The 19,400-nt window shown below is 35.2% G+C and overlaps 2 protein-coding genes across 2 annotated transcripts; both read right to left on the reverse strand.

The window, feature by feature from the left end:
• Window positions 1–1,602: 1,602 nt before the first annotated feature.
• Window positions 1,603–2,541, reverse strand: LOC123838705 (olfactory receptor 6C1). The gene has a single exon (XM_045867693.1). It carries the CDS (start codon window positions 2,539–2,541, stop codon window positions 1,603–1,605), a length of 939 nt encoding a protein of 312 aa, XP_045723649.1.
• A 6,243-nt stretch (window positions 2,542–8,784) lies between these two features.
• Window positions 8,785–9,723, reverse strand: LOC123842888 (olfactory receptor 6C3-like). The gene has a single exon (XM_045872063.2). It carries the CDS (start codon window positions 9,721–9,723, stop codon window positions 8,785–8,787), a length of 939 nt encoding a protein of 312 aa, XP_045728019.2.
• Window positions 9,724–19,400: the final 9,677 nt, after the last annotated feature.

Raw genomic sequence — 19,400 nt, forward strand, 5'->3', positions numbered from 1 at the left:
AAACAGGTCAATCAGAGAAAGACAATTATCATAAGATTTCACTCATAAATGGAATTTAAGAAACAAAACAGAGGAGCATAAAGGAAGGGAAGGGAAAAATATAATTTGTATTTATTCACAACCATGGCAGTTGGCTATAGAGACCAATATTAATAAAAATCACTACTATTTATTGATAACTAATTACAGTATGTGCTTGACAGATTCATTTCCATCCCTATAGTACATTACATATGTAGATTTTCTGACACCTGATTTGCCAGTGGGGAAGTATATGTTGAGAGGTTATAAAAACCCTGTTTGTCAACTATTTGCCTTCTTTAACATACCAATTATACCTCAGATAGGATGAAATTGAGAAACCATTCATAAGTTTTCTCTTACATTTCGAGTCCCCTTCAATTTTCTATCACTTTATTTTTTTTCTCAATAACTCCTGTGCTGTATATCTCAGTTGAATATACTGTATAAAGATCATTAGGAATGGTGCAACACTAATTAGGATTATAGTATATTTTCTGTTACTAAAAAAATGGTACATATTATTTAGAATACTTTATTATGTAATCTTGTACTTTCTCACACACACACACATACATACACATGCACACACACACACATCATCCAAAATACTTTAGGGACTTAATATCTTAAGTTGAATGGGTGGAAGAGTATTTTAACAAGTGAAATTGTAATTTTATATGAAATGGAAAATTTTGCTCTATTATGAAGTTTTTATTTTCTACCAAACTTAAATGATTTTGCTGTTTAGGCATTAAATAATTTAGATACATGCCCAGTTTCAAACTAGTCCAAAACTAGAGAAGGAACTATACATATATATTCCATTGTAGTCAGAAAGCAGAGCTTATATTCCATGGAATTAGAGAAAGTGAACTTATCCTACACATTTAAAACAGCTATTTCTTCACTATTTTCTACAGTATGTGTGTATGTATGTATGCATGTATGCAGGTGTCTACCCTGTATGTCTATCTGTGAGTCATTATGGGATTTGAAAATATGGAGGTCTATTTATGTTCTTAAAGATCTATGCTTTTTTTTTTTTTGCAATAGGTAAATTATATGGACATATTCTATTAAGTGAGCAATGTTTCTTGGTTTTTAAATGAAAGCATTCACATCTTTCAAAAAATCATGGCATTTGAAGAATTTTTTTTCCTAGAGGAACTACAAGATGGTGAAGGGATTTCTGACAAAGATCAATGAAAATCACAAAATTATATTGTCTGTGTAGAATAAGAAAAATATCACATCAATATTTATACAATGTCCCCTCCATTCTGGGTGATAACTGTTTTCCTAAACAAAACTCAAAGTACAACTTCCTGAATTACAATAATTATTGTTCAAGAAGTTGCAACTAACAATGGGTTCAGAAGAACAGGAATCAGAAGGGCATATGAAGTTATTTCAATTGAATGGGAAATATATTAAATGTGCTTATAAGCTGTTAGAAAGATGTAATGAATAAGGTTGACAGGAAGACCACTGTGATTTGAAGAAGTTGCTCAAATTTCATGTTTGTATATTTTAAATTGCCCTGCATTATGAGTGTCTAATTCGTGACACCTCAGCATTTCATTTGCTTGAGAAAAATAGAATCTTCCTTGTCCTGTCCATGAAGGCTCGCTTGACTTGCTGGTTCCTTAGGCTGTAAATAAAGGGGTTCAGCATGGGGGCTACTGAGGTGTTTAGCACAGCAACTCCTTTGCTCAGAGACACTCTGTCTTTTGCTGAGGGTTTAATATACATGAAAATGCAGCTGCCATAGGAGATGGAGATGACAATCATGTGGGATGAACAGGTGGAAAAGGCCTTTGTCCTCTGACTAGTAGAAGGAATTCTCAAAATTGTTCTGATGATATATATGTAGGACAGAATTATTAATGCCAAGGTGAACATTAAAGTAAACACAGCACAGGAAAAACCCATTATCTCCAGGAATTTTGTGTCTGAACAAGAAAGTTGCAGCAGGGGAAAATAATCACAGGTGAAATGGTCAATAATATTAGATCTACAGTAATTAAGGTTTAAGAGGAACATGAGTGCGGGGAATATGATTAAGAATGAAATCAACCATGAAAAGAAGACAAGGAGTGTGCAGACTCTAGGATTCATGATGGTCATGTAATGCAGAGGTTTGCAGATGGCAATGTAACGGTCATAGGACATGGCAGCCAGGAGGTAAAATTCAGTGACCCCCAACAGAATGAAAAAAAATAACTGAGCAATACAATCATCAAAAGAAATAGTTTTATCTCCTGTAATCAGGGTGCCCAGGAACTTGGGTATGCTGACAGTCGTGAATGAAACCTCTAGCAAGGAGAAATTTCTGAGGAAGAAATACATGGGGGTCTGGAGGTGGGAATCCAGCAGGGTAAGGATGATAATGGTCAGATTCCCAGTGATGCTGAGCATGTAGGTGATGAGCAGAAAGACAAAGATGACCCCCTGAAGCTGTGGATCATCTGACAATCCCAGGAGGATAAACTCTGTTAGTTCTGTGTGGTTTCTCATTCTTCAGTCACTTAATTGTTGTTCTCCTGCCAGACCTCTAGGAGAAAACACAAGGAACAAACTTGAAGAGAGGATTAGCAAAGGTCGAAGTGTGGAGCCAGAATTTGGCTGAAATACCATGTGTTTTCATCTATAGGCGAGAATTTACGTTAACTGATAAGAACAATAATCCCTTAATTTCCTCTCTTCTACAGGTGAAATCTCCAGTTATGGCAAGTTTGAAAACATTCAATATCACAGAGCTTGCAGGGCTAGAGCAGGGATCTTTCCCAGGCTTTTCTGACACCAAATAACGTGTTAACTTTCAAAGATGTGCGCATGAGGTTTCTTCCCAGTGAAGACCACCTTTGTGCTCTTGCTCCAATTGTTTACTAGTTTCCCATTCTCTGTAAGTTAAAGCTTAATTACATTGAGAATCCTTAGAAATGGGAAAGATCCTGTATTTTTTAATGACGTGTGAGTGTTCTGTCCTTAGCCATTGATCAACTTTTGCTAACACTCAGCTTTTTCAACTCCTCCTATTACCTCATGGGTCAGATATACTAGAGTCATTGCCACCAGCAACCTTTGATGTTAGAGATAGAGGGGAGAAAGAGGCAAGAAATAATTTAAGCTGGAGAGCTTAGAACTGAGTTTGATCCTATCTGAATCCCTGGCCATAGTTTATGATGTTTCAGCCTATATGTAATTATTATGACTTGTATTCCTGTACAAATGACTTCTCTTTCTATTTAAAATAACAATTATTACTATTATTATTGAAGAATTTCCCTCAGTTAAAGAGTTAGGTAAATATTCCCCAAGAAAACTCAGGTAAATAGTTTAATTTCTTTACTTGTTTTTAAAGTAGTTTTAATTTCTCTTTTTTTAAAAAAAATATTAAATGATATTACCATAGTTATTTCCATAAGGAAGAGTGAGGATGTCTAGGCTTGAATCCAAGCCACTTACTAGGTCTGAAACTATGTAGTCTGTCTGTGTTCCTTCTATAAACACAGTTTATTCCTCTGTATACAGTCCTTTCTTATAAAGTTATTATGAGTATTAAATGAGTTAATATGTGAAGCATTTAGAAAAATGCTTAGCATTTTAAAAAAGCTATATAAGGATTGCTCAATGGTGAAATCCCTTGGTGAAAACCTTCGGGATTAAGATGGTGTCCTGTATTAAAAGCTTTGTCTAAAAGTAATAGTAATGAATAAAGTAACAGCAAGAAAATCACATAGGAACAATAATAACAACAAAAAAGTGAGGTGGAATCATCTGGTTGTACAGGATCTGGGAGTCTCTAGGCAAGTGAATCTTAGCTTTGTTTTTCCACTTTGTGAATGTGGTTACCTCTCCCCACCATGGTGTATCTGCCTCCTGCACTCCAGCACACCCTCTGTCCCTCAGCAATTCACTGCTCTCATTCAGCTAGGATGGTCACCACATTTGAGGCATGTTAGATATTTGTAGCACCTCAACATTGCTACCAAAGGCTACCAATATCCATTGTTTCTCTGTTCCTCCTTAGTAAGAGTAACCTTGCTACAATGATTGTGAAACTTGCCTTAAATAGAAAAATGTGTATGTAAGTAGCCTCGTGGGTAGCAGATTTCAATGACACCCCAAATCACCTTCTTACGTATTCCCACAACACTAGGTTTAATACCCTTTTTTGAGTCCCATAAAAATCTTCGACTGATTCTTCCCAGCCCACCACATATCTGTGCTGTAATCTCCTGTGAATTCCTCCACTACTCTGTGCAAGTCTGAAAGTTAGGACAGAGTCTGACCTTCAAAGCCTTTGCAAAACAGTCCAGTGCCTGGAAGAATCACAGGAGGCTTAAAATAAACACTTGTTTAATTAATTAATTCAGGAGGCTTAAAATAAACACTTGTTTAATTAATTAATTCATTCATTTTGAGTTTGTTCTTGCATCACAAATACCCATCAGGTGAAGTTCTCTATTATATGCCCAATTCTTGGCTGCATAGTATGTAGGTTGTATCTTTTGTTTTGCAAGATGTGTTTGCTTAGTTTACCTACTTTTCAAGATGTATATATTCACTGGGCCTAAATTCCCCATATTGAGTAAATTATGATAAAGGACATATAAAAGAAGCCAAAGTTTTTTGATATACAATTAAAAAAATCTTCATAAAACATTATTTTAAAATTAATTTCATTAAGTTTCTTTAGCACTCATTCTTTTAATTAACTTTATTCTGCTCAGCTTCTTCTCAAAATACATGCTCAATAAATAGACAATATTTGGTTTAAATCTCAAGATTGAAATTTCTGCACTATTTTATTGGCATTGGAGATCCCGGTTAAAAAAAATATAGTATTACTCTTCCATAGGTAATAATGTGCCAATGCACTGTACCCTTATTACCCTTATTTCAATTTTTTTGCATATTCTCTTTTCCTCTTAGATTTCCTATCAATTTTAAGACTGTTCTATAAAATCAAACCATGACTGACTTACATGTTTTGGTTACTGATTAAACCTTTGAGGGAATGTATGAAGAGCAATGAAAGAAGGTATTAATAGATAGAGAAGGGTTCATGTGAACATCACTGAAAATGGGTACTGATAGGTCACTTTGTAGGACCAGAGAACATACTTAAAGAAATTGTCAGAAAAGATGATCCAATATCAAAGACTTGAGGGAGCTATACTGTACGATTTATGTAAAAATGTTAATGAAAATTCAATGGACTGTATTCATTTACCAACATCAGTTAGCCTGATGGATGTTATTCATTCATTCATTCAGCAGCCTTTGGGGAGAAAAGACAAGACAATGTTAACAAGGTGCATATGATTCCTCAAGCCTGAAGCCATCCCAAGGATGTACTCATGCAGAGTATGAAGGATGTCTCTAAGCATTTAGCTCATCTTTTTATTTCTGAATGCAGGTCCATATTTCCCCTGCCAGAACATGGTTTAGGTTTACCTTAAATTATCTTCCATTCATTTTGTCAAAATCAAGAATCCCTTCTAAGAACCCCTGAGATATACTCTTTGAGCTATTCAAAATAAAAGTTAACAATAATACTTCATATTTGTTAAATAAGATGGCCACAAAGTACCTTCAAGGTTTCATTCTGAAAACACCACTGTTCTGTTCCTTATTCAGTCATCAATAATCAAAGAAAAAAGGAAAAGTACATAAATTCATAATAAGATCATGGTATCAAAATACTATTAATTTCTTACTTACGACACTCTAAGGTAAATTGCTACTGCAGAAAGTATATGGGCTCTGCAGTTAGAGAAACAAGGGTTAAAAATACAAATGGGCAGCTTAATGGATTTGTGATTTTGAATGGTACTTAATTTCCTTAAGAGTCAGTTTTCTCTGTTTACCATGGACATGAAATTTCAAGGGCGTTTGGGAATTAATTGAAATAATATAAGTGAAAGTGCTGTATAAACCATGTGGCACTACATATGCTTTAAGAAGAGCTGGTTTATTTATGGTCTTTTCGTTGGAATTGTTTTTCAACTTTGGGCAGATTATTCATAGTAACTGTGATTAAGGAAAGGCATTATTTATTCCAATGACATACTAAGGATTTGTATATTCTATCTCATTTAGCCTTCATGACTCACCTATGGAACTTTATCTTTATTCTCAAATGAAGAGCTAGGGTCAGTTTGGTTTTATACCTTAGATATATTCATATAGCTAACAAGTGTTTAATGTAACCAGGGACTACCTAAGATTAATGTCTATTCTCTTAAAGAAAGTACTACCTAGCCCATATTCAATTAGAAACACGGCACAGAGATGGTAATTTCCTGCTTTTCATTTAATAGAGAATAAATAAATTGAGATAATGAAACAAAACATACTGACATCTATATCCAGTTGCAAAATAAAACTCCAATAACCCTATTTAATCTGATTAAAATTTGAGCTGATAAGTAATGAAGCAATGATACAGTTTGGGAGACTCCATTGTCTTCTATATGTCTGACTTACCTCTGATTTTCATATACGTTCACTAATGCAGAATGGCTGGAATATAAAAAAATATTAGCAGTTGTCATTGTTGTAATCCAGAGAAACCCAGCATTCCTGACACATTTCCTCTCAGTGAACCATTTTGCTTTCTACTGCTAATGTCTTTGTCTTAAATTTTCCATTTTATGTAGAGGGAGTATATTTCTTTGAGTACAGAAAGTGAGAAGGGAGCAAATATATGAAGAAGAAAAAAATATCCGAAGGTATTTAAAACTGTCTGGTATGGTTTCTACATAGATTTTATGTAGCATAAGCTACTTATTGTTTTATCTGTTTTCTCTGCTCCTGGCTCACTGGGAATAATTCAGTGAATCGAAATTGCCAGAATAGGACTATGCAGAAAACACTAAGGAATATAAAACATCATACACATTAATATTGAATTTGAAAAGGAAGCTTGGGGGACAGTGTCCAATGAGACAGAAAAAAAAAAAAAAAAGCAAGCAAACAACCACACTAGGTAAAGTTTATTTCCCTTGATATTATTTTTCAGAGATTAACAGCCAAAATCTAGTTCCTAATGCATATCTCTACTGAATGCATATCTAACCCATGCCATTTTTTAAAAACTGATAATCTACTGCATAGTACTAAATTCATTCTTTACTACATATTTTTCATCTGCCTTCCAATAAGAATGTTTGGTATTACTACTAATACTTTATACATTTTCTCCTCACTCCGTTGCTCACCAGCAATGGACGTTGAAGAGTTTCTTGTTTTGGTTGATTAAAATTCTAATTTAGGGGTACCTGGGTGGATTAGTTGGTTAAGCGTCTGCTTTCAGCTCAGTTTATGATCCCTGAGTCCTGGGATCAAGCCCGGCATCTGGCTCTCTTGCTCCATGGACAAGAGAGCCTGGTTCTCCCTCTGCCCCTCACCCACTCATTGCTCTCTCTCTCTCTGTCATTCTTTCTCTCAAATAAATAAATAAAATCTTAAAATAAAATTCTAATTTATATGTAAGTTATAATATTAGGAATTAGTATAATCATGCCCAAATGATATAATGTGAGTGTAAAACGCCAATAAAATTGTGCAGGTCCTAAGTAAAAGTTATAGGTATTTTCAGGTTCACACAGTTTTAAATATGCATGAAATAAACACAAATTTTTGTCTCTGATTTGTTTTTCAAACTAGGTTATCACATTGGCTGTTATGCCTCAAGACCTCAGGCAAATTACTCAACCTTTCCAAGCATCACTTTGCACACCTGTAACAGAGATAATTAGTCTATGTTGCCATATAGCTGTGAAGATTAAACACTATATTATTTAGGATGTACATGGTTGAGCATATGGCACAGAATAGTTGTTTTTTATAGAAGAGATATTATTTATGAAATTCCTATTAAACACTCATGTAGCATAGGTATAATGGTGACTGCCTATATGTTCATCTGTTACATATTTAAACAAATAATACAGATATGGGGCACCTGGTGGCTCAGTGGGTTAAGCATCTGACTTCAGTTCAGGTCATGATCTCAGGGTCCTGGAATTGAGCCCCTCATCAGGCTCTCCACTCAGCAGGGGAGTCTGCTTGTCCTTCCCCCTACGACCCTCCCCTTCTCCCTGCTCATGCTCTCTCTCTCTCTGTTTATAAGTAAATAAAATCTTTAAAAATAATAATTATACAGTTAAACAAGGGTAGTACATAAAAAAGACAAATACATGCCCTAAGCATAACTAGAAAGCAAAAGATGTATGACTTTAAAGTCATTTATAAGCAGTAAAATAAACACTCAACTGAGTGGGAAGAACTGGACAGATATGCAGCTAGTGTGCACAAAATATGGTTGTTAGATAATTCATTTCCTACTTTTTATAGCTTTAAGAAAGAAAATGTAAGAAAAAGAAGGAAAATGTGATATTAGTAACAGAACATAAGATTTAAGAATAAATCCATGAAAAGAGTGTTTACTCAAGTCTTTACAGTAAAAATAAGTATTTTTATTATTTGGAACAATCAGGAAAATGATTTTTGTTTTATAGCCACTAATGTTCTATTTGGTATTGTAAATGAATGAGGAAATGGAATCTATAGATGGTTTGAAAGAAAGACACAACAGAGTTACTTTCGGTTTAAAAGAAAGCTTAAAGAAATGAACACAGCATTGCAAGTATCTGTGAGATGGATATTGGAGGATACTGTAGAAGATGAAATTTTATTTGTCCTTTATTGGATCTTCACACTGACATCCATTCATGTTAATACATCCTTTCATTTGTTTCTAGAAAACAGTACTTTCTGAAGCAAGTTTTTGAAAGCTTGTTTTACTTGCTGGTTCCTCAGGGTATAAATAAAAGGGTTCAACATGGGCGCAATCGACGTGTTGAGAATAGCTACTCCTTTGGTCAGTGATGCTCTTTCTTTTGCTGAAGGCTTGACATACATGAATATACAGCTCCCATAAGAGATGGAAATGACAATCAAGTGAGAGGAACACGTGGAGAAAGCCTTTTTCCTCTGACTAGCGGATGGGATTCTCAGGATGGTGCTAAGGATGCACAGGTAGGAAAGAATCACTAATGCCAAAGTGAGGAGCAGAGTAACAAAAGCAAAGTAAAAACCAATCATCTCCAAAAGCCCTGTATCTGAGCATGAGAGTTGTAAAATGGGGAAATAGTCACAAGAGAAATGATCAATTACATTGGAAGCACAGAAATCTAGCTGGAGGATGAGCATGAGTGGTGGGAAAATGGTAAGAAATCCTCCTAGCCAGGACCCAAAGACAAGCAGGGTGCAGATTTTGTTGTTCATGATGGTGGTGTAATGAAGAGGCTTGCAGATGGCAACATAACGATCAAAAGACATGGCAGTGAGAAGAAAAAATTCAGAAACTCCCATGAAGATGAGGAAAAATAGTTGAGCTAAGCAATTGTTATAGGAAATGGTCTTGACATTCGTAATGATTGCCCCCAAAAATCTGGGGATAGTAACACTGGTGAATGTAATTTCTAAGAAGGAGAAATTCTGCAGGAAGTAATACATAGGAGTCTTGAGATGACAGTCTATCCAGGTGAGGATGATGATGGTTAGGTTTCCAGTGACATTTAACACATAAGCCATAAATAAAAAGATAAAGATTGCAACCTGAAGCTGTGGGTCGTCTGAGATGCCCAAGAGAACAAACTCTGTAATCATTGTATGGTTTCTCATACTGCTTTTTATTTTATTTAAGAAAAATCTACTGTTGAGGGGCACCTGGGTGGCTCAGTTGGTTAAGTGTCTGCCTTTGGCTCAGGTCCTGATCCCAGGACTGGATGGAGTCCCGCATCAGGCTCCCTGCTCAGCGAGGAATCTGCTTCTCCCTCTGACCTTCCTCCCCATTTGTGCTCTCTCTCTCTGTCTCAAATAAATAAATAAAATCTTAAAAAAAATTAAAAAAAAGAAAAGAAAAATCTACTGTTGAGAAACAAAACAGAAAGAAGGCGTATGTGAATAGGAATTGAAGATTTAAAGATCTAAAGGTTGATTTTTAGTTCCAATGAAATGAAGCAATGGAAATTTACCTGTATGCATCTTTGCAAAATCCACTCAATTCCATTAAAGCAGGAATATTTTATACTTTCTCTCTTGATACGGAAAACTGTATTCACATGTCTATGTTAAAAGTTCTCTCATGAGTGCCTTTACATAACACCTGTACCTGTAACCAAATTGTCTATATATGCAATATATATCTTAAGCGTGTTTCTACTACATTTAGTAATTATATTTAGATTTACATATTGAGACGCCGTGTTCGTTTCCAAGATTGTGTGCTTTTAGGAGTGAAATATCTAATTTTGAGTTTTAATTGTGAAGCCATTAAAAAACTTCATTGTTTTGCAAGGCTCTGATGGAAATTGAAGACCCAATCACAAATCCAGAGCTTAATAATAGCTGTAATTATTTTTTCTTAAGATGCATCTTTCAAATGTGCTCCATAGAAATAAATGTGTTTTGTTTCTTTTTTTTATACTTTTTTAATGTGTTTCTAATCACAGAAATATAGAAGTAGAATTATCTTGGTTGTAAATAAAAGTAAAGGTCTTAACTTACGGGAAAAAAAGTGAAGCCAGAGATATTAATTAATACTCACATGGATAGACCTATGTCAAGAATATAGTTCCTACTACATATTGATCCATTTATATCATTTTTATGTTCTTTTTGTGAATTAACAATCAACTGTTTTTAAACTATATTCACTTGGTCTTTTCACTCTTAAACTTGTTTGAGAAGAAGAAGGAATTCATAAAGGAGTTTTTTAATGCCAATATATCTCATTACCTTCTTTCTAGAAGCCAAAGTAAGTAGAATAAAGAAAATTCTAAGATTTACTTTAGAGAAACTACAAATTGCTAAACTGTGGTCTATATGGCTTTTACCTGCATTGTTCTCTCTTTATCTTGGCAACCAGCATTTTACTTGTGCTGTAAGTTCTCAATAATATTTGTTGTTCTTCTTTTTATAGCATGAACTGGACAAGTGGTAGGTGACAAGTGTCAAAGTTGTATTGTACCTTACTTTCCTTTTTTATTTTTTTTTCTGATGATCAGCATTGTCTTCCTTTAGAAATAGACACATTTTTGTGACACATTTCAGCAAAATTGGCATATCAAAAGGCAGAGACTGTTACTATATTTTGAACAAACTAAAATATTAAAATATAAAATTAAAAATAGTAAATATGTTAAAGTGATAATTTGGGGATCATTGCAATGTATTCCAAAAATAACCTTTTGAATGGGAGAAAGATAAAAGTATATTTATTGACAAATACAGAACATACTTACTTTCTGATAAGTCTAATGATTCCAGACAGATACATAATCCCAGATTTTTAAAATTTGCTTAAAATATGAGAGGCAATGCCTTCATAAGCTACTTCTGGGGACTTTTTGTCAGGAGTTCACCCTTCCTCTATTATGTAAAAGCCTCTCACACAGGGAAAATGCAACTTTGATTGCATACAAGTTTTCTTTTCTTTTCTTTTTTTTTAAAGGTTTTATTTATTTATTCATGAGAGATAGAGAGAGAGGCAGAGGCAGAGGGAGAAGCAGGCTCCCGGCGGAGCAGGGAGCCCGATGCGGGACTCGATCCCAGGACCCTGGGATCACGACCTGAGCTGAAGGCAGACGCTTAACCGACTGAGCCACCCAGGCGTCCCACATCCAAATTTTCTACATCCTTTCCTATAAGTAAAAGAATTTCTCTTTATCTCTTTTATCTTTCCATATAAACATAAACATTGTTCTAACCTTAATTTTAAAAAGCTACTAATTGTAACCCTGAGAGTTTTTAAAGTAGATTTCTAGGGAATACTGCTTCATGACTGAAAGGTAAACCATTTCAAAGCTCTCTGGGTAAGATGAGGATTGAATACTATCCAAAGATAAAACACATTTACCTTCTCTAGTCACTGTATAAATGAATGAGAGGCCAGAATAAAGAAAGGCCTGATGCAAGAGAGATGGGCCTAAGAGGTATACTGCTGTCATGATGTACTTCTTCCAGGAGCAAAACAATATAGTGAGATAAAAGCAGAAGTGTACCTACCGGTGTAAAACCAATCAACCTAGTTTCCCCTTGGCTGTATTTAATTTTTCTAGTATGCCCATGGCACTCGGTCTTCACTGAGGAGATAATTTATTCTCAATTCCTTTAGGGTTCATTAAATACAGAGCTGAGCTCCAACCCTTCATTGAGGGTAGCACTCAGGTTTTATTCATTTATACATCCCTATCAGCACAAAGAAGAATGAATGAATCAAGAAAGAACTGTAATATTTTTAAAAATCAGAAGGGTATTTGAAACTCCGTTTTTAATATTTTAGTGTTAAGAGTTATATAGACTTAATGCCATGAGAAGTATGTGTCAGAGAATCAATTATCAAATCAATAGTATATAATGACAGATGGAATGGCCCCTATGTTTCTAACTGATCCTCCAATTGCCCTCACATCTTCAAATTAACCAGTATTAAATATTTACATAATATTTTATCAGAAATTTCATTCACAAACACAGTCATGTTCACACACTCAGAGAGCAAATTTTTTAATACAGTAATGCAATTTTACTATAGAAAATATTTGGCAATTTTTCTTTTTTTTCAGTTAACAATATGTAATGGGTATCATTCCTTGTCAACTTATAAAGCTGGGACTCATCCTTAAAACAAATTCATAGAATACCAGAGGAAACTTCTAATAATTTAATAATTTCATTATTTTTTAAGATTCATGGAATTAGCTTGCTACCAATTTCACATCATTAGCTAAAATGCTAAGTCCATTTTTATGCATTCATTTGCATATATGCAACTACTAGAATAAAATATATATGAGTACCACCTTTTGATAGATACTTCAAGATTTCCTTCCTACAGACAAGAATGAGCCCTTTTCATTGCATCCTAGCCATCACAGATGTTAGAAATCATTTCCACATTTTATAAACAGAGAGACAAAAATGAAGCCACAATTCACATAATGAATTGTCATAAAGTCCAGATAAAAATTCCCAGATTTTGAGGCTACAGAGACTTTGCAAACTTTCAAAATCTATTCAACCTTTTTATCAGTTTCTCTACTCATAAAATGAGAGGGCTAGTACTCTTAACTCATAGGATATTGTAAAGATTAAGTGAAATCATGAATGAAAGTCATTCACTCTCACATATGTTCTTTTCCTTGCCGGAAGTGGTTTCTTTGGCATCTCAATTCACTTCTAATCATTCATCAATGCTAATTTATTTGTCTGTTTGTTTATATTGAGTATAACTGACACACAACTATTAGTTACATTAGTACATTAATTACATCAGGTGGAAAACATAATGAATTTACAAGTTTATATATTATGCTATCTTCTCCACAAGTGTAGGTATGATCTGTTACCATAGAATGCTATTGCAATAGTGTTGACTATATTCCTAATGCTGTCTGTTTTATTCCTCTGACTCATTCATTCCATAACTGGAATGTGATCTTGAAATAGTGTACTAAATAGTGGGGGTAAATTGAACAATAAATAAAAATAAATCTCATGTCTATTTTTTAAAAAAGATTATTTATTTTTAGAGAGTGAGAAGGAGCATGAATAAGGTGAGGGGAAGAGGGGGAGAATCTTCAAGCAGTCTTCTCACTGAAGGCAGATCCCGTGGGGATCAATCCCAGGACCCACTGGAACATGACCTGAGCTAAAACCGAGTTGGATGCTTAACAGACTGAGCCACCCGGGGCCCTGGCATCTCATCTCTTCTAAGTTGCCCTCAACACTGATATCACACTTTGGGCAGAGCCAGTGAAAAGAGCGCTAATTTGCAATTTCTGAGACTCATCTTGGTTATTTTCAAAGTATCTGCATTGAACTGTTGCCAACTCAACATCACATAATACTTTCTCAGTTGTTCTCAGTGCTGTGGAGAAACTGGGATGTTATTTCTGAGAGTTCTCCTCCCTGTATTTCTCTAGTTTATGATTTGTCAGTGAGAGGCCTTGGTGCCAAATTTGGAAGTTGGAAGGGAAGCAGAGGATCCTGTTCTCCAGTTTGTAGCCAGGCTGGTGCATGCAAGCTAGATTCATAGTGGATTTTCAAAAGTATTTGAAAACTACCAACTTTACTGCTAAGACTATTGGTAGATGCTTTCTCAGAAATAACTGAGAGTCACTATGATTTCCCATTAAGCTTTCTGGAGGCATTCTCATAGGGCTTCAACATGCGATCTTTGGTGTTACTTTCCTCAACATTCTCTCTGGTATTCAAACTTTTCCTTCCATGGCTATCTCTTTCATTATTTTTAAAAGCTATAATTCCTCCATTATCTCCTTTCTTTCCAGAGTGCTTACAGAAATCCTACCTTCACCAGAACCCTGAACGATATAGGATCCATGCTCTAAGAATTTGCAAATTTATGATTTCTTATAATTACAATATTTTGTCATTCCATATATAATTGGCAGTATAGCCTTAAACCAAACATGCTGTTTCATGAGATGTTAGCAAAGACAGGAGGTAAGACAGTGTACTACTCCACAGCAACTCTTTGTGGGTATAAACTCCAAAAGTTCAAGTGAGCTACTAACACAAAGGAGAAAATAGGTCGAGTCTTGCAACATGGTGCATCAAAAAGGAGAGCAGAAGATGTTAATTAGCAGTTGGGATGAGATGCCAAAAAGAGCAACAAAATGGTGAATGGTGTTCCTCTTCATGTATCCTTCTTACGTTCCTCTAAAGACAATTCCTGTAATTCCATAATTCCAACTGCCATGGAGAATGGGAATTGAAGAGTTGAGTCACCAAGGCATAGGGGAATAACCCCCCTGCCCCCAATTAATTTTCCTTTGGCAGACACTTACTTCAGAAGGACATTATGGGAGGCTACAGGCTTTTAGGGACTGGCATTTCAGAATATGGTGTGTACTTGATTATTACCCTGATCAAAGCAAATGATTCAGTCTTGTGGAGAGATTCTTCATAGGAAAAGAACACCAACTTGTGGGAAGTGGGGAGGGAAAGCTGACTAAGACAAAAGGATGCCAGAGATTCTAAATTTGCTAAATCAAATATGCTAAATTTAGATTTGGCCAAATTGCATTAGCAAAAAGGGAAGACCTTAAGGATGCACACAATAAAATGGGTGAATCTCCAAAATATGACTGAACAAGAGAAACCAGACTTCAACATTCACAATTTGTGATTTCTTTTATAGGAAATTCCAGAAAAAGCAAAAGTAATTTATGTGGCCAAAAGACATCTGTGAATATCTGAATCCAATAGCAGATATGGAGACTAGAGGGAATGGCTCTGAAGAGGCCAAGGAAATTGTTAAGTATGATGAAAATATTCTATATATGCTTTGTCAATTGTCCAAATTTGTTGGATTAAAATGATTGCATTTGCTTTTGTGTAAGGTAAACTTAATATACTTGTTTACATTGACACAACTAGAATGTATCAGGAATTTTTAATTTATAAGTGGTTTAAAATATGGAAAGATCCCCAAACACAGAAATAAATAAATTATACCTTGAATTTCTTCCAAGGGTCACTGTCATTGGTATAAGTGATTTTGACCAAAGTCTGGTCAAATTATTTCTACACAGAACAATAATTGATAATATTTGTAAATACTGTATGTTGCAATCAACTTCTTCCAAACTCCTGTTCAAGTTGATACTTTTCGACCCCTTCCTATGCATCACAAATGTTCTTAATGGCATCTGGAATTTCCAGAAAATTTTCTATTTTCTTTACCCAGATCCATTAGAGAAATCAGTATCCATGGTATCTCTAGCCTTATGAAATGCTTTTCTTAAATTATAAGTCTTGAAAGTCAGAATTACCCCTTAATCCATGGCCTATAGAATGGTGGTATTAGCAGTCATGAAAACAACATTAATAATGTTGTACATCTCCATCAGAGCTCTTGATTGGTCAGGTGCATTGTCAATGAGCAGCAATATTTTGAAAGGCATCTTTTACTGAGCAGTAGGTCTCAACAGTGAGCTTAAAGTATTTAGTGAACTGTGTTGTAAACAGAGGTGCTGTCATCCAAGCTTTGTTACTCCATTTATAGAGCACAGGCAGAGTAGTGTTAGCCTAATTCTTAGGCCTAGGACTTTCAGAATGGTCAATGAGCATTGGCTTCAGTTTAGAGTCACTAGCTGCCTTAGCCTTAACAAGAGAGTCAGCCTAGCCTTTGAAGCTTTGAAGCCAGGTATTGGCTACTCTTCTCTAACTGTAGAAGTCCAGGATGGGGGCGCCTGGGTGGCTCAGGTGGTTAAGCGACTGCCTCCTGCTCAGGTCATGATCCTGGAGTCCCGGGATCGAGTCCCGCATCGGGCTCCCTGCTCGGTGGGGAGCCTGCTTCTGCCTCTGACCCTCCTCCCTCTCATGTGCTCTCTCTTTCTCATTCTCTCTGTCTCAAATAAATAAATAAAATCTTTAAAAAAAAAAAAAGAAGAAGAAGTCCAGGATGGCATCTTTATCCTCTATAAGTCTTTTTCATCTACATTGAAAATATATTGTTTAGTGTAGCCACCTTTGTTAATTACCTTAGCTAGATCTTCTGGATAATTCACTTCAGCTACAACATCAGTCCTTGCTGCTTCACCTTGTACTTTTGTGTTAATGGAGTTGGCTTCTTTCCTTAAACCTCATGAACCAATCTCTGCTTGCTTCAGACTTTTTTTTCTGTAGTTTCCTCACCTCTCTTAGGCTTCATAGAATAGAAGAGAATTAGGGCCTTGCTCTGAGTTAGGCTTTGGCTTAAGGGAATATTATGGTTGGTTTGATCTTCTATCCAGACACTAAAACATGCTCTCCATCAGCAGCAATAAGGCTGCTTCATTTTCTTATCACTCATGTGTTCACTGGAATAGCACATTTAATTTTCTTCAAGAGCTTTTTCTTTGTTTTTTTTTTTTTTTTTTTCTGTTTCTAAAGATAATTTATTTATATGTTAGAGAGACAGAGAGAGAGAGTGAGAGAGCAGGAGGGAGAGGGAGAGAGAATCTGAAGCAGGCCCCACACTGAGCTGAGAGCAGGTCACAGGGCTGGATCCCACGACCACAAGATCAAGACCTGAGCTGAAGCCAAGAGTTGGACACTTGAGCAACTGAGCATGCAGGCACACCCAAGAACTTTTTCTTTGTATTCACAACTTGGCTAACTGGTGCAAGAGAGCCAGATTTTGGCCTTTCCTTTTGACATGACTTCCTCATTAAGCTTAATCATTTCTAGCATTTGATTTAAAGTGAGAAATATGATTCTTTCTTTCACTTGAACACTTACAGGCCACTTTAGGGTCATTATTTAGCCCAATTTCAATACTGGTGTGTGTGTCAGGGAATAGAGAGGCCAGAAGAGAGGGAGAGGGGAGGGGGAACAGCTGGTCAGTGGAGCAGTCAGAACACAATCACCTTTTACTGATTAGAGTTGCTGTCTTATATGGGCAGTGTTTATGGTGTTCTAAAAGGATTACAATAGTAACATCAAAGATCACGAACACACATCACCATAAAAAATATAGTAATGATGAAAAAGCTTGAAATATTGTGAGAATTACCACAATGTGATAGAGATGAGCAAATGCCGTTGGAAAAATGGCATCAATAAGCTTGCTTGATGCAGGATTGTCATAAACCTTCAACTTGTAAGTAATGCAGTATATGAAAGTGCAACAAAGCAAAGCACAACAAAATGAAAATAAACAAAATATACCTGTGCCACATTTTGTTTATCCATTCATCACTTGAAGGTTATTTGGGTTCGATCTACTTTGGGGCTCTTATGCATGATGCATCTATGAAAATGTGTGTTGGAAGTTTTTGTGTGAACATATGTTTTCAATTCCTAGAAGTAGAATTTCTGGGTGATATGGTAACTCTATATTTACATTCTTGCTAAGCTGCTAAACTTTTCCAAGTGGCTGCACATTTTAAATACCCAACAGCAGTGTATGAAGGTTTCACGTTCTGTACAACATCACCTGTTTTTCTGTATAATAGCACTTGTTATTTTTTGTGATATATATAACCAACATATATGTACACACACACACACACAGAGGCAGACACACATACACATACATATTATAACTGTCTTTCTGGCTGTAAAGTGGTACGTCATTGTGGTTTTTACTTACATTTTCCTAAATACTACTGTTCTTGAGTTCTTTTCATGTGCTTTTTGCCTGTTTGTATATCATCTTTAAGTCCCTTTGCATATATTTTGTTGAGTCTTTGTTTTTTTTATTGTTCAGTTGTGGGAGTTATTTTATGTAAATTTAACCAAGGAAGTGCAACATTGTACCAAGAAAATAAGAAAATTAAAAAACGATTAAAGAAGTCCTAAATAAATAAAGACAACCTATGTATTGGAGAATAGACCTGATATTGAATTAAGATGGTAAAAGTTCCCAAACGAATCCACAGATTCAAAGTAATCCTTATTAAATTTTCAGCTGTTCTTTTTGCATAAATGAGCAATTTGATTCTAAAATTCATATGAACTTGCAAGACCCCGTAATAGCCAAAACAATATTGAAAAAGAGAAAGAAAGTTGGAAGAGTCATGCTTTCCAATTTCAAAACTTAATACATAGATACAGTGATAAAGACAGTGGGATATTGGCATAGCAATTGAACAGTAGCTCAAAGGAATAGAACTGAGAGTCCTGTTGTAACCCATACATTTATTGTCAATTGATTTTTAAAAGTGTGCCAAGATTATTCAATGGGGAAATAATAGCCTTTACAGCAAATCATGTTGTGATAACTATTTTCATGCAAATATGACTTTAATCTCTACCTGAAACCACACAAACATTAACTCAATAGAAACCAAAGACCTAAATGTCAGAGATAAAACTAGAAATTTCCTAGAATAAATGGTAGGTATACATCCTTGCAACTTTGGATTAAGCAATGGTGTTTCAAATATGACACCAAAAGCACACACAACAAAATAAAAAAGAGAAAAATTTGACTTTGTCAAAATTAACAATTCTCTGACCAAAGGACACTATTAGGAAAGTGAAAAGACAACCCAAAGAATGAGGAAAATACTCTCAAACCAAATCTAATAAGGGTCTAAGAGTTTTTAAAGAGCTTATTGGAAAGCTTTGAGGGCCTTGAATATAATAAAATGAACTTACTCCCTTGTAATTACCTTAGAAAAGAAGATGATTAACAGTGTTGGCTTAAAATAGTAAAATAAGTCAGAACACAAACCTGAACTTAAATTGTTTTCTTCTCAGAGCCACATGGATAGGAGTTACAGCATTAAATACCTTAATGATTTCTTCACTCATATTTCTCCCCAGATGGCATATTATACCCAATA

The sequence above is a fragment of the Mirounga angustirostris genome, unplaced genomic scaffold, assembly GCF_029215605.1.
Source record: "Mirounga angustirostris isolate CCGP_5_RB_7025 unplaced genomic scaffold, mMirAng1.0.hap1 SCAF_5, whole genome shotgun sequence".
NCBI classification, from domain to species: domain Eukaryota; kingdom Metazoa; phylum Chordata; class Mammalia; order Carnivora; family Phocidae; genus Mirounga; species Mirounga angustirostris.